This window comes from Dama dama, chromosome 4 (assembly GCF_033118175.1).
Source record: "Dama dama isolate Ldn47 chromosome 4, ASM3311817v1, whole genome shotgun sequence".
NCBI lineage: Eukaryota > Metazoa > Chordata > Mammalia > Artiodactyla > Cervidae > Dama > Dama dama.
The window spans coordinates 21,504,786-21,520,776 of record NC_083684.1 but is presented as its reverse complement, the minus strand read 5'-3'; the positions used below and the strand labels follow the sequence as shown (position 1 = coordinate 21,520,776).

Below are 15,991 nucleotides of genomic sequence, written 5' to 3'. Positions count from 1 at the left end.
AAACCAGAAAATTCATGGGAATAATTGCTTCACTGTGGTAGTCTGAGGTCAAACCAGCAATATCTCTGATATGCAACTATATTTATATCACCATCCCAGTTCTCTTTGGTATCTGTTTGCATGGAATATCTTTCTCTGTTCTTTTACTTTTGACCTAATTAAATCTCTGGATCTAAAGTGAATCTCTTATAGAACATCATATAGTTGGATCTTGGTTGTTTTTTTTTTTTTCTTTTCTGCTAATTTATGCCTTTTGAATGGAAAGTTTAATCCATTTCCATTTAAAGTAGCTACTAAGGAAAGACTTCTACAATCTTGCTGTTGATTTCTATGTGCCTTACAGCTTTGTTATCCCTCATTTCCATCGTTACAGTCTCTTGTGCTTAGTTGATTTTTGTAGTGACACATTTGCATTTCCTTCTGTGTATATTCTTTAGACATCTTCCTTGTAATTACAATATATTCTTTAGACATCTTCCTTCTGATTACAATGGAGATTTTGTCTTTTTTCTGATTGCTAAAGTCTTTAAAAGTGTCTTTACTATTTTATGAGCATGTGGGAACTTTTTCACATTAAAGGATGTTGTAGTTCATGTGTAGACACACTGACCCAGCTTATAAGTGGAGAAACTTTGAGAACAGATTTTAGGTTCTTCCCTTGAAAACTTGATGTGTGTGTGTGTATTAGTTGCTCAGTCATGTCCATCTCTTTGTGACCCCATGGGCTGTAACCCACAAGGCTTCTCTATCCATGGAATTCACCAGGCAAGAATACTGGAGTGGGTTGCCATTCCCTTCTCCAAGGGATCTTCCTGACCCAGGAATCCAACCCGGGTCTCCTAGACTGCAGGTAGACTCTTTACCATCTGAGCCACCAGGAAAACTCTTGTTAATTCTGATGAACAAATCCTCACAAGGCTTTAAAATGGTTCTGTTGTTTTGGGATCTCCTATAAAAGTATAAGTGACTTATCAGTAGTTCCTAATAATTATTTTGTTGACTTTGCTTATTATAAGTGTAGATCATATTGCATTAGCTTTGACAAAAAACTGCTTTCACATCATCATGTTTTTGACTTGTTTTTTTTTTTTTAGCACTAATTAAATACTTTATTGAATAAATATAATACCAAACAAAATGCATTCAAATGCTAAAAAAAAATCAATTTTAAAGGCCTTTCTATTCAGGCTAATGACAAACACAATAAAGGCAGATATGCTAGCTTAAAATAATTGGCTGATTTCATACAGCACTTATATCTTTTAGTCCACAAGTATATTATTAAATGATAGAGAACATCTAATACAACCATTTCTACAGAACTAGGAAATAAATTTCTGAGAAAGAAAGATTTTACAGAGCCCATCTTTTATACCCACCCCAACAGTCTAACTCTAAAGAGGATAAAGCCAATGACTTTCCTCAAGAGCTCCTGACTAATGTTGCTTTGCTATCAAAATCTGTATTTCTGATCTGTTATGAGCATTGAGACAAGATTCAAATATTCCCAAAGAAAGAAGCACAATGCATGTTGTGATTGCCTATTCAGCAACAGCGAGCACTGCATTCAAAACTGTCTCATCCCAGGAATTAAATAAGGTCCGCCACATTCATTGGCATTTCCTCCACTGTAGTATTGTACAAAGTATCAATGTCACGAAGAATCCTCTTGTCTTCTTCAGTAACAAAGTTTATAGCCACACCTTTCCTCCCAAATTGACCCCCTCTGCCAATTCCGTGAATACAGTTTTCACGATTGGTAGGTAGATCATAGTTTATAACCAATGACACCTGTTGCACATCAATTCCATGAGCCAACAAGTCAGTAGTGATCAGAACACGGCTTGACCCTGATCGAAATTCCCTCATGATAACATCTCTTTCTTTCTGGTCCATGTCACCATGCAGGGCATAAACTGTGAAGTCCCTGGCATGCATTTTCTCTGTGAGCCAGTCGACCTTGCGCCTTGTATTGAGAAAAATAACAGCCTGTGTAATTGTCAGTGTCTCGTACAAGTCACAAAGTGTATCCAACTTCCATTCCTCTCTTTCAACATTAATATAAAACTGTTTGATTCCTTAAAGGGTCAATTCTTCCTTTTTCACCAAAATTCAAATTGGATCTCTCAGGAATTTTTTGGTCACTTCCAACACATCCGTTGGCATTGTGGCAGAAAGCAACACCACCTGAATACTAGTATTTAATTTTTGGAAAATCTCGTAGATTTGATCCTTAAACCCTCAGCTCAGCATTTCATCTGCTTCACCCAAAATGAACATTTTGATCCATTTTGGAGAGAGAGATCTTCTGTTTAACATATCAAACACTCTCCCTGGTGTTCCAACAACAATATGTGGTGCTGCAGCCTGCAGCTTTTGCATTTCATTTCGAACATTTGTTCCACCAATGCAGGCATGACAAGTTGCTCCCATGTAATCTCCAAGTGCCACAACTACCTTTTGGATCTTTAATACATGGAATAATAGCTCTCTGCTGAACAGCTGATGGCTTCTTAAGACCATAAGCATAGATGCCCCGAAGAAGAGACTCCTTTAAGTTCATATCATCAAAGTTACCAACAATCTCATTCCAGTTGCTCTCGATAACACCATTGGGGTCCATTCCCTCTGGGCCGCCATGTTCTCTGCTGTTATAATCTGCGGAGCCACCAGACATGATCCGAAGAACCGCTCAGTGCCGGACTGAAAAGCTGACTTGGTTTTGAATGGCCCTTAACTTTAATCTACATTTAGGCCGGACTGATTAGCCTGTTTAACGGGTTGCTTTCCTCACAGTCGTCATCTGAATGAAGAAAGTCGGCATATAAAAATTCACCCAAACTTCCTGGATATAATTACATGTATATGTTCACATTATATATATTTTTAAAAATAAGTGGCATATCTTATCTGTTGTCCTTATGAGACAAAGATATTTTGTATCCTGACTGATGAATATGGTATAATGGTAACCTATATAATTTCTGCAACTTCAAAATTAATACATATTTCAGTACACTAGTAAGATATTATCAGGTATTTTTCTTGAGAAATGTGGGAATTGATAATTTTACCCTTTAGTTATAATTTCAAGGTATTATATTATTACTCCCTGGATTATGTATTAAAATCATGTTGTATGTGACCATATACAGGCTTTGCTGAGCTCTTCTAAGATCTTTTTGAACTGCCAGATGGTCATTTGGATTATGAAGTTAATTTAGCCAACCAGCCTTCTTACCTTCCTTCCATTCATTTATTTAACTTTTACTATATGAAGTGTTTGCTATGAAGAAACAAAAATGGATGATACAATCCCTGTCCTAAAGGATCTTACAGTCACTTAAGTGAAGTGACATATATGCAAATGAAGTAAATACAGAATTGACTACGACAAAGACCCATTTCAGACAGAAAACAAAGTGCTTTCTTAACTAAATGTCCAAGTTACTTCTAGTAGGCAATATTGTTTATGGAGCAAGTAGTCCTTGCAGAAAGGTGCTTTGAGTTTATCCTTGAGGGTAGGTTGATTTTTACAAGGTAGAAGTGTTAAGTGAGGTGGTTATCTTCAAACAGAGTTGCTGTGATGGAAAAGGTGCAGAACCAGAGCTAATTTGGGCCACAGGAAGTAGTGGGAGAGAGCAGAGAGAAATGAACCAGGAACCACAGATTAAAGCTAGAGCTCGAAGACCTTTAAACTAAAGGCTGAAGTTAGACTTCATGTTATAGGCATTGGGGAGTTTTGAAGGATGTTATTCTAAAAAAAGAGCTATGCTTTTATTGGGGCATGGAGGCTATTTAGGAGGTTACTTCCATAGTTGAGGTGGGAAACGAGGAAGATCTGAATCAAAGACATAACAATGAGTTGAAAGAAGAGTTGCGGAGACACACTCCACAAGGGTGCAGAGTGACAAGAGAGTGACTGACTCAGAAGTACTTAAAATATGGGGCCTCACCGACTTGGAAAATGAGAATTGAACAGATAAAAGGAAGAAATGTTGAGTTATTTTGAGCGTGGTGAATTCTTCAAGCAGTGGGGAAGACAAGAGTTCAGCGGGGTGGTGTTTGCCACAAGCAGAGTGCACTGTTGCTTCTTTTTGACCTAGAGATAGAACCTCAGTTTGTTTCTAAAAATTGTTTTATTCTGAAAACTTCTCAAGCTTGAAAAATAAAAAACAAGGCAACAAAGGTTGTTTCATTGTTTCAAGTAACTAGCAGTCAGCACTTGATACAAGGATGTAGTTGGCAGGAAAAGCGTTCAGCCTTCTCACTCTCCCCTCAGCACCTTGCTCCCCACATCTGCGCCCATGCCGTCCAGCACAGGGGCCAGCAGCCACGTGTGCCGGTGAACACGTGTCCTGCAGCCAGTCCACGCCGAAAGGTGCGGCAATCACAGAAACATATACCAGGTTTCAAAGACTTGGTAAAATAAAGAATGTAAAATAGTTCTTAGTGTTTTATATTGATTGATTACATGTTAAAATGATAGCATTTTGGATATTGTTTCAGGTTTCCACAGCACCACCCATATGTTAGGTGATTTCTATGACCAGCATATATTCATTTTAATAGCTAAGATTATTACAGTGAAAGGGAAAAGACTGTCTTTGAGTTTGGAGAAATCTTTGCACAGGGCTTATGCTCACCCCTCCCAGGAGGGGCACCCTGAACATGTTCGTTTTTCCAGCAACCAAAAAATATAGTCACCTGTTCAATGTTTCTGCCCAGAAAAGCTGACTTTAGAGATTCAGCACCCAAGGTTTTTACTGGGGACTGTTCACATAGGCGCACTCTGCCCTTGAATATACCAAAATTCTCGACTCACAGAAGGAAACCAGTTAATATTTGGCATAAATGATATTAACACAAACTCTATGCACCATGAACTACCCTTGTCAGTCAGGGAATGGAGGAAAGCCAAGTTTCCAGATGCCAGCTAAGGGCCACCCTGCACACAGACCCTTCTGAAGGTAGCAGCCGTGATCCTGCTGTATTAACTTTCTGCAGAAATACATTAGGTTAAATAAACTATCAGTGGCTTCCCTGATGGCTCAGAGGTAAAGAATACACCTGCTAATGCAGGATCCACAGGTTCCATCCCTGGGTCAGGAAGATTTCCCTGGAGAAGGAAATGGCAACCCACTCCAGTGTTCTTGCCTAGGAAATCACCAGGACAGAGGAGCCTGGCTGGCTATAGTCCATGGGATCACAGTAGAGTCAGATATGATTTAAAGACTAAATTAAGTCTTTAACAGTCAGTAGAATCAATTCCACCTGTCTCTTTTTAAAGACTAATATGGCTACTAGTTCTCATTCTTGACTCACATTCTATTTATTTTGGGTAGCAGTTGTCTAAATCTTATATGTAAAGTTCTTCTATAATGTGTTTTAGTTATTTTCTCTGTAAAACTAATGATTTCTCTTTAATACAGATCTAATAAGTAAACAGGTGACAAACCTCCTTCAAGTGATATCTTTATACTAATCATTAAAGTTCAGACTAATTGAAGGCTATGATAGGCTTGACTCCATATCCCAAATGTAGCTTTATTACCCGAGAACAAAAAGTACCCCTCCAAAAAAATGTGTGTGATCAAAATAAAGAATTTTGTGAACTTTTATAAAACAAAAGTTTCAACTTAAAAATGTCTACTTGATAAGCACATTTGAGAGCTTCAGTATACTTTTCACATGCTTGTCATTAATTCACATTGTTAACTCTCATTTGTTCTTCTCCAAACTGTTGTTTAGTCACTAAGTTGTATCTGACCTTTTGCCACCCCATGGACTGCAGCACGCCAGGTTTCCCTGTCCTTCACCATCTCCTGGAGTTTGCTCAAACTCATGTCCATTGAGTCAGTGATGCCATCCAACCATCTCATCCTCTGTTGCCCCATTTTCCTCCTGCCCTCTATCTTTCCCAGCATCAAGGATCTTTTCCAATGTATCAGCTCTTTGCATCAGATGGCCAAAGTATTAGAGCTTCAGCATCAGTCCTTTCAATGAATATTCAGGATTGATTTCTCTTAGAATTGACTGGTTTGATTTCCTTGAGGTTTGATTTCCTTGTATTTCCTCTAAACTGTTAATGATTTATAATTACTATGAATCCATCCATGAAAATATTTCACAGGAGATTTATATAAATGCATTAATTCTGCATAAGAGGTTCACTTCCTATCTACTCATTGATTATAGACTGCAAATGTGACTAAAATAGTACTTGGCCAAAGTGCATAATACAGAATAGCAACCAGGATATGTTTGACTTCTTCCCAAGCACTGAGTACTAATATATATACCTTACTCTTTAAGGAAGGGAATGGTTTTAGTAACATAATTTCCAGGACTAAAACTGTGAAAGCAGCAGAAGATATTTTTGTTAGAATAAATCCATAATGTGATTTTCAGTGACATATTGCCCTACAGGGCCCCTGCAGGCTTAGTTGAAGGACAGAACTATCTCTCAGCAGCATTGCCACATCTCATCAGAAGTAGAGGGAAGCTAAAGTGGTAACCCCTCCCCTCTGCTGCACCTTGACCCAGTAGTCAGTAGAGGGGAAAGGAGAAGGTCCTCAGGCTGTAAGCAGAGAGCGGTTCATAACTGGCAGCGTTTTTGCTGTTATCTTTGTCCTTTGTTTATGTAATTCAGCCATTTTATATAGTTTAGAATTGAAGCATGTCATTAGCAACCCGTGTCAATAACTGATACTTTCATTCTTATTATGAAGTTATGCTTGTCCACTGAAAATCCATAAAGCTTAATACATTTGTGATTTTAAATATAACTTGCATTCCTACAAAATGAAAGCTGACAGTATCATTGCTTGCTCTGCTTTCTAATTGCTTTAAATAGTATGGAGAGCAATTACAAAGAACTCTCTGATTAAAAAAAAAAAAGGCGTACTTTCCACTCACTGTTCAATCAGTGAGAAACACTGAGCAGAAAACCTGGCTTTCTGCCACTTTTGAAGCTGAGAAGAGCCATCAAGGTCCTGTCACATAGTGTCCTGTTGATAAACTATAAGAACTAATAATAGTTTGACTGAGAAAATCAGGTACAATGCTGTTTATAACTTCACTCCCCTTGTCTTGAAAACAGCTTCCTTGTATCCCCAATTGTAAACTGGATGAAATAGGTAAAATAAGAGCTCAACATGTAATATGATCTAATATATAATAGAATTGTGGTATGATAATTAAACAACAGAAAACTCCAGTTTTTAGAAATGAAGAATTTAAAAATACTATATACTCTCTAGGGCATCTGTTATATGTCCTAGAGACATATAATAAATGTTATATGTGATACAGTTTTATGACATATATGATACAACAGAAGTGGGTACACCTGCTAATTTTGTACTTGAATAAAATACCACCATACATCTTCATTGGCTTTTCTGTCCATCTAACAGCTTATTTCTATATCTAATACTCATTTTCCTTGTGATAAGCTTTGAGACCATTAAGGAGTTTTAAAGAATTATACCAAATGTGAAATTCAGTGGCATATATTCTATGTGTCTACTGCTTAAAGACTTTTTTAAAATTCCAAAGAGTGCTTTTTTATTTTGTCTGTGGTCATCCATTCTTCCTTCAACAGACATTTGGGTTGCTTTCACCTTTTGGCTCCTATGCGTTATATTGCTGCAGTGAACAGCAAATATCTATTTGAGTCTCTGCCTTCAGTTCTTAAGAATATATACCTAGAAGTGGAATTGCTGGAGCTTATGGTAATCTATATAAACTTTTGAGAACTATTTACCATTTGCCATACTAGTTACCACAGCAGCTGCACCATTTTACATTCCTACCAGCAAAGCACTCAGTGTCTCCATGTCTCCACTAATATTTTCTTTTACATTTTGAAAAAAAATGTTCTGTGTACTAGTTTCATAAGACCTGTATCAAATATGGCTGACCCCTGAGAAACAGGAGTTTGAACTGTGCAGGTCCACTTAACACATGACTTTTTCAGTAGGAAACACTGCGGTAACACGTTCCATGATTGGTTCAGAGGGGCCGCCCGTGGGACTTGAGCATCTGCACATTTTGGTGTTGGCCACAGGTCCTGGAACCAGTGCCCCACAGATACCGAGGGATGGCCATGTATTCATATTGTTATTACACTAAAAGCAATCTTTTGGTGCCCAACCTTGGTAAAAGTTTACATGAGTCAGCATCAGAGAATATAGGCCTTTGTCTTATTGTTTGTGCCGTACAGAGTATATTCACAGAAAAGCCTTTGAGATAGGATATTGACTTTGTAACAGAAATGTGAAATAAATCAGGATGTTATAATCTGTTCGCTTTCTCTTAGCAACAAAGTTTTCTTTTTCCTACAGCTCCCTGTACAGGCAGCACTTTCTTTTGCCATAGCAACATGTGCATCAATAATTCTTTAGTCTGTAATGGGATTCAGAACTGTGCATACCCCTGGGATGAAAATCATTGTAAAGGTGAGTCTGCTGGTGAAGGCCAGCCCTTGGAGGTGTGGCCATTGCCTTTCACTAAGAAGAAAATCTCTTTTTCTACAACTGTACTTGGCATAACTGCTTTGGCAGAATGAAGACATGTAAAATAAATGTTCTCCTTAATGAATCACAGACCTTTGGGATGTGGTAAAACTGAATATTATTCTCAACAAAAGCAATTTTTATAGGCTATATTTTTTACCTTAAAGTTGTCTATAAGTTTGTCATGGTCGTTTATATCGTAAAGATACCTTATTGTCATAATAATGTAGATTATAACCTAAAGTATTCTTATTTTTAAAATTAAATGGAAATACTATTTAGTAAAAATCAACTGATGGATTCAGTCTTACAGTGTTAAACAGACTCCTTATAAGGACTGTGTTTTTTATTCCATGAATTTCCTATGCTATATATACTCCCTGAAAGAGAAATATGCCTTGTGGTAATGCTGGTTATCAAATCACTGTTTCAGTACTACAGTTTATCTCCCTTTTATCCTCCCAAGAGTTCAATAAATATCTTAACTATGGAAAGTTAATGTATGATATTGCTGTCGTAAGTACTTGAGAGGAAGTATTTTCAGGTAACCATTGAAAAATCAGTGGACCATGGTTGTCAACATATCTGAGTGGGTCAGTGAAATCATTTTTCTTCTCCTTGCTTACGGCCATCAGTAGGAATACTATGGGTTAACTCAAATCTACCATAGAGCAGAAAGCTAAACTTGATAGAACGAGAGTATTTTGTTTGGACATTTTCTGTATTCATGTATTACTTTGATTTGCAGACTGCATGTGCTCACGTGTTATTGCTGTTGTTTAGTCATGTCTGGTTCCTCGCGACCCTGTGGACTTTGGCCCACGAGGCTCCTCTGTCCATGGGATTCTCCAGGCAAGAATACTGGAGTGGGTTGTCACTTCCTTCTCCAGGGGATCTTCCCGACCCAGAGATCAAACCTGTGTCTCCTGCATGGGCAGGCGGATTGTGTACCACTGAGCCACCAGGAAGCCCATGTACTCACAGACCTTCTGAGTAAAGAACCAAGTCCTTTTCCTTTTCCTGTAGTCTGTCTAGCTGCCTTATGATTGGTTAGTTTAACCAGAAGTCATGCTAGTTTTATTTTGTTTAAAAACCTAATAATTTTAAATTACATTTTCTGTGTTGTATTTGACCCAGGTGTTCTGCTCTACCTAAAAATAGTTTACCAATTTGTGACAGGGATCATGAATGAATTTTAAAAGTCTTATTGTTTTTCTTCCTCTTTCTGCAGAAAAGAAAAAAGCAGGAGTGTTTGAACAAATCACTAAAACTCACGGAACAATTATTGGCATTACGTCAGGGATTGTCTTGGTCCTTCTCATTATTTCTATTTTAGTACAAGTGAAACAGCCTCGAAAAAAGGTCATGGCTTGCAAAACTGCCTTTAATAAAACTGGGTTTCAAGAAGTATTTGATCCTCCTCATTATGAACTGTTTTCCCTGAGGGACAAAGAGATGTCCACCGACCTGGCCGACCTGTCAGAGGAACTGGACAGCTACCAGAAGACGCGGCGCTCCTCGACTGCGTCGCGCTGCATCCACGACCACCACTGTGGGTCGCAGGCACCCAGCGTCAAACAAAGCAGGACCAACCTCAGTTCCGTGGAACTTCCTTTCCGAAATGATTTTGCACAACCACAGCCAATGAAAACATTTAATAGCACCTTCAAAAAGAGTAGCTACACTTTCAAGCAGGCACATGAGTGCCCTGAACAGGCCCTAGAAGACCGAGTAATGGAGGAGATTCCCTGTGAAATTTATGTCAGGGGGCGAGAAGATTCTGCACAAGCATCCATATCCATCGATTTTTAATCTTCTGCTGAAGGTGACATTAATTATTAAGTATGTACGTATGCGGCCTACAGAGCATCCATATTGTTTTCAACAGCCAACCCTTTTCTCCTGTCAGAACTAGAAAGACCTTCATCTCCCCTTAACGTAATGGTGAAGTTTTTATTATCTCAGGCAGTCTATATGTTAACCCAATCAAGGAACTTAGTCCATGCAGTAAAAAACAAAAAACAAGCGTCTATTACTCAGTGTCCTACAAACAAAGCGCCGGTTACATAGCATCTGGAGAGGGGAGCGGTGGTGTTGCGCCGGGCTCAGCTGCCTGCTGGTGTTAGCAGCAGGAAGACTGTTCTTGATTGATACAGCTCTGTCAAAATTTTGATCCCACAATAAGTTTAAACATAAGATTTTTCTTCACATTCTTTTTACTTTTTCTTTTCTCTAAATTTAATTTGTTTTAGAAGCCAGTAATGTTGCCATTTCAGTTTCTTATATAAATGGTTAATGTTTCACATGTATTTCAGTATAGGCATTTGTTCTAGAATTTGTCAAAATATAACTAGTTACTGTGGTAAGTGCCAGTTAAGACACAGAACTATGTTTCATCCATCTGTTTCTTGAGTAATTTCCATACTGCTGCCTTTTAATTACTGGATCCTTAACCTTTATTTTCTGTGACATGGTTTAGCACTTTTAAGTCATGTTTTGTTTTGGTTATATTATATTAGAAAGTTTCATAATCCTGGGACATATGCACCATTGCCAGTTACGACTAAAAACTTAATTAAAATTTTTTGAAATTTCCCAGGTTTTATCACATTCAGTGATAGCCCATTTTTTCCTGTGAGTCATTTAATTCATTTTGGGGGCGGCCTATCATATTTATTTCCAGTGTTACTCATTACTAGATTTGTGTTTCCTATTTTATAAAAAGGCTATTTCACTACCTTTGTATTGGTTTGTCCTATAGCATATGGTAACCAAGGTTGTATGAGAGTTAAAGGAAAATGCCTAAGAAACTGTATAAGCCTTTAGATTGCTTCTTACTTGGGACAATACATTTTTCTAGTTCTTACGAAGAATAACAATTTTCACTTTTTTTTAAACTGCACTTTGACCTTATTTTTCTTATGGTATATAAACAATAATTTATAAACATGATATAAAAAAATCATTGTGTTTTTTTAGACTTTTGATATTATTTGATACTGTACAAACTTTATTAAATCAAGGTTAAAAACCTCCACGACAGATTTCTTTTCAGTGTTCACAGTAGCGGCTTTGTATACAAATATGCTGTGATGGAACTGTACACTATAATTTATTGTAAAAATCTTGGAACTGTGTACATAAGCTTTTGTTTCCTCTTGTTATTGCATTTAGTTTATGATAAATTTTTCACTGGTATCTTGATCTCAATCACTACACAAATCTGATAATTAAAATATACATTGTTACATGATTCTTCAATCATATTATTTATGGCACTGAGATTTAAGATCTTAAAATATATGTGGAAAGGAACCCACTTATTGAATTATGACTAGTACAGGCATGACATTTAAAAGATAAATTCTCATGTTTGATATTTTTTGTAGTTAAATTTTCCATGAAATGAGAAATTAAAGTTTCACTGGAGTTCATTGACTTTTTAAAAAATCACATCTTTACATTTTCTCAGATTAATGAAAACTGTGACCTTAAATATGACATATATATATATATTATAAAATACTCCTTCAAAATGCTTATTATATCACATTTTTTAAGAAGTACATACTGTCCAGAAGATAGGAAAAAACTTACACATAGTATTGTCTTAAGGTTTTTTAAAAGTCAGTATAATTTCCAATTTTAAAAATACAACTTGGGAAGGTAAAAAGACTTAATGAATGTAGTATTCAGTGAACTAATGAACTAGAGCCAGATTAGATAGCTAAATTCTTTCAGTAGTTATGTTGAATAGGCATTTTAGTAGATAACATGCCAGACAACATTTAGTAAATTCTTAATATAATAATAACTGTGATCTCTTTCTTAGTGAAAGGGAGATTATCATATTTCCTATGTAAAATTCTATTCATTAAGAAAACAAATGCATCTTTAACATCTATAGTAGTAAATCATACAGTATGCTTAAGTAGCACTTGTAACTATTTTTATTTTTGAAATTTGTGTCCTACTCTCTCTCAAAAGGGCATGAAGAGGCCTACAAAATAACAAAGCCGTTAAGGAAGACATTTAACTTTAAAACAGCACAAAAATACATGGTTTCAGGCCACTAAGCAAGTAAAGCTTGGACAAAAAGATTGTTTCTAAATTTTCCTGCTTCTAAAACAGTTGAAATCTTTTTGTTTTTCATAGTAGAAAACTCAAACTTACCTGCAAGAGGCTAGTTTTCTCTTAAACTAAAGACAGGAGGGTCTTAATATTGGATGACATTTCCTTGTAATTTAAAGAAAATGAAAAATACACAGAGAGGCCTTAATGGTAAATACTAACCCAGTGAAGGCACATCTCAGTGTGGCCTAGAGACACTGGTTTCTCATCAGTTTACCTGCAGGGATAGAAGTAAAGAACCAGAGGATCAGTAACTACGCCAGCCTGAGATTGCCATATATTAGTCACTGAGCCGTGGGTGGCATTAGATTGCATTTATTTCTTAGTCAAACATTTGGCAGTATACAATATGAAGAGAAGATAATGGAACTAATAAATTTTAGGCATTATTACCAGAATAATGCTAATTGCTGTGTATATAATCTTTCATCTTTGACATCAATGGAAAAACTTTGCAGATTGTTTGCTAATGTGAAAGCCATAAATTTTAGCAATTTAAGAAAAAATTTAGCCATCTTGTGCAAGTTATTACACCCTTCAGAGACAATAGGGCGCCCAGTGTTAAACACCGAACAGAAAACGTGAATCTGGAGGAGTGTGTGCCGCTCAGGAGCAGCAGTAGTTTCACCCGCACAGAAGTGTCATCTGTTAGGCTGTTGATCCCAGATTTACCACAGGGTGTCAAGCCCCAGGTGCCCTCCAATTGCAGGAACCCTGCTAATCCCAGCATCTGAAGCATGTAGGAATACAGTGTCATGTACCTCTTGTGAGGGGAAGTGTTTGACAGAAAGCAAAGGACTTTTCCATGTTGCAGTCACAAAAGAGATCAGAAACACTCCTTTGACTTGGACTTGTTAACAGCTTGTGTCAGTGTGTTTGTTACATTTCATTTGATTATTAGGCGTTAAAACAACCTCCTGAATGCCTGAACATTTTCATAATGGTGCTGTTGTCTGGTGAGAATGCTTCCTTGCTTCAGGAGCGTGTCAACTGATGAACAGGATAGGAAAAGCCTAGTTGTGATCATAGGAACAGTTCTCAGTCCCAGGAGAGTATGCTTTCTTACAAAATGGTGTCTTACAAAATGATGTTCATGAACAGAAGGAACCTTGAAATTTGGGGTTTTTTTAAGATTCAAGAAAGATAATCTGCTCCAGTTTTATTGATGAGAATACTGAAGCCCAGAGAAAAGAAGGTAGTTCCCCACATCTCAGAGCTCAGTCAGCACCATTCCCTGCTCTCTGCTGTCTCCCTACTTTTGCTTGCTCTATGTTTTAAAAGCCGCTCCAAACAGCAACCCAGATGTTTCTTGTAAGCTTGTCAGTTATTCTGGTTTAAAATGTAATTTATTCTACATTTTTTTCAAAGCATTATATTTTACTTTTTTTTTTTCTGTAATACTTTGTTATTCTACAATTTTGTTGCCATGATTTCTTGGCACCTGCAAATTCTGGAAGACAATTACGCTTAATTCTTAATAAACAATGTTTGTTAACATTTTATGGCCTTGACACTAGACAGAAAGAGCTTTCACTGGTTTGCTTTTGTGATCTTTTCTGAATCTAAAGGAAACAGTGTATAATCCAGAAATTAAAACACGTGTGTGCTATTTGTTGAGTTTGGAGAATGATTTTTTGAGTTGTGAGCTAAATGATATGACAGGTTGACCTTGGATATCTTTTTTTAGCTTTCTGCAAAGTCGGTTGTCCATGTTTTCTATACCTCTACTAATAACAAACTCATAATTCTGAATTTGCTTTTTTTAAAGCAACTTTTCCTTGTATTTCTGTGATTGACTTAATGACTACAAAAGCCCAAGAAACTAATGACTGGGGTGCATGTTTCGTATATGCTGTCTTGAGTATATTCTTCTGAGGCAATGATTTTTCTCTGAGAGGTGAACTTCCAGACCATATAAGACTTCTTATATGGATTAATATAGTATTAACTTATTACTAGATTTGATACTTCACAGTAAAGAATTTGGTCCTTAAACTGGAAATAAAACTTGTACTTTGATTCCTTACTTGCCTCAATTTCCAAAATCTATAAAAGTGGCAAAGAATGCTAATTTCCTTCCCAGGAAAAGTTGGCATTTCCTATCCAGTCACGTCCAAGCTAATCATATTTATGATAAAAAATAAAATCATTATGTTTTCAAATGAATCTTCAAGTGAAGAACTGAAAAAGACTAATTTAGTCTTAGCTTGCCTGTAGGATCCAGGCTGCTGCCTCCAGTCACTGAAGTGGCCATGAGGTCTTTCGTAGTGCGGTAGGCCATCAGAACACGCTGTCTGTTGAGGTGCAGGGTTGGGGTGCCTTGATCATGCCCACAGCTTAGGATGGGGGTGCAGGTCTTGTGAAAGGTGCACCCTGAGGAGAAAGCAAAGGAAGGCAAGAACTCTTGAGTTGTGCAGTCACACAGATCAAGGAGCAAAAGAAGAAGAAAAGAAGGGTAGTTATCACTGCAAACAGTTCCAGAGCAATGTTAGTGTTATTTAGGATCAAGAAACAGCTTTTATCTAAAAGTTGTCTCACCCTCCAAGCTTTGTCATACTCTGTAACATCGGGTGCCTGCAGGTCACTGAGCTGGTACATTCCTTATTGAAATATTTGGAGTACCTGCTGTTGCTAGAAGGAATTTCCATCAAAAATCTAGGTATTGAACCATGCTTTTTCAAATCTTATTCAATGCTTCCATTGATGACTTCATCTAGGATTTGTATTATGCTTTGTATTAAGTAGTGTTTTAGAGAAGCAGTCACAAATTTTTGAACCCAAAAATAGTTTTGTCAGTCCGTTATGTGTAATGCCTCAAAAGACAATTTAGCTCCAAAAATGTGCACAAGTACTTACTGCAACTAACTCAAATATACGGCCTCTGCCTTTCACATTCATTGTCTGAAGGCAACCTTGCATTCTCAGTTTTTAATATTAAAAAAAAAAAACCTTGTGATAGGAGACTTTGAAGGTGGCTCCCATCAATCCTTGCCTCCCAGTGTTTACAATCCTGTATCATCCCCTATCATTGAACGTGAGCTGGACCTAGTGACCTGCTTCTAATGAATAGAATATGGCAAGAGTGACATGTCTCTTCCGAGATTAGGTGACAGAAAGACTGTCTTCTGTCTTGCTTGCCCACTATTTCTGTCATGCTTTCCTGCTCTGATGGAAGCCAGTTGCCATGTTCTGAGATGCTCCGTGGAGAGGTCCATGTGACAGGAAACCGGGGTTTCCTGGCAACAGCAGAGTCCCCCAGTCTAAGCACATGCAAAGAACTGAATCCTGCCAGCGACATGTGTTGGGTCAGGAAGGGGCTCCTCCCCTCACTGGAGGCTTGA

At 37.3% G+C, this 15,991-nt stretch overlaps 1 protein-coding gene and 1 pseudogene across 1 annotated transcript in view; one reads left to right on the top strand and one right to left on the bottom strand.

Moving 5' to 3' along the window:
• Positions 1–11,581, top strand: part of NETO2 (neuropilin and tolloid like 2) — a 74,091-nt gene extending 62,510 nt beyond the window's left edge. Inside the window, exons 8-9 of the mRNA XM_061134390.1 lie at positions 8,349–8,462; positions 9,751–11,581. Of these exons, the coding sequence (XP_060990373.1) occupies positions 8,349–8,462; positions 9,751–10,331 (695 nt within the window). The 3' untranslated portion in view covers positions 10,332–11,581. The remainder of the gene's footprint in view (positions 1–8,348; positions 8,463–9,750) is intronic.
• Positions 1,568–2,696, bottom strand: LOC133050193 (eukaryotic initiation factor 4A-II-like; annotated as a pseudogene).
• Positions 11,582–15,991: the final 4,410 nt, after the last annotated feature.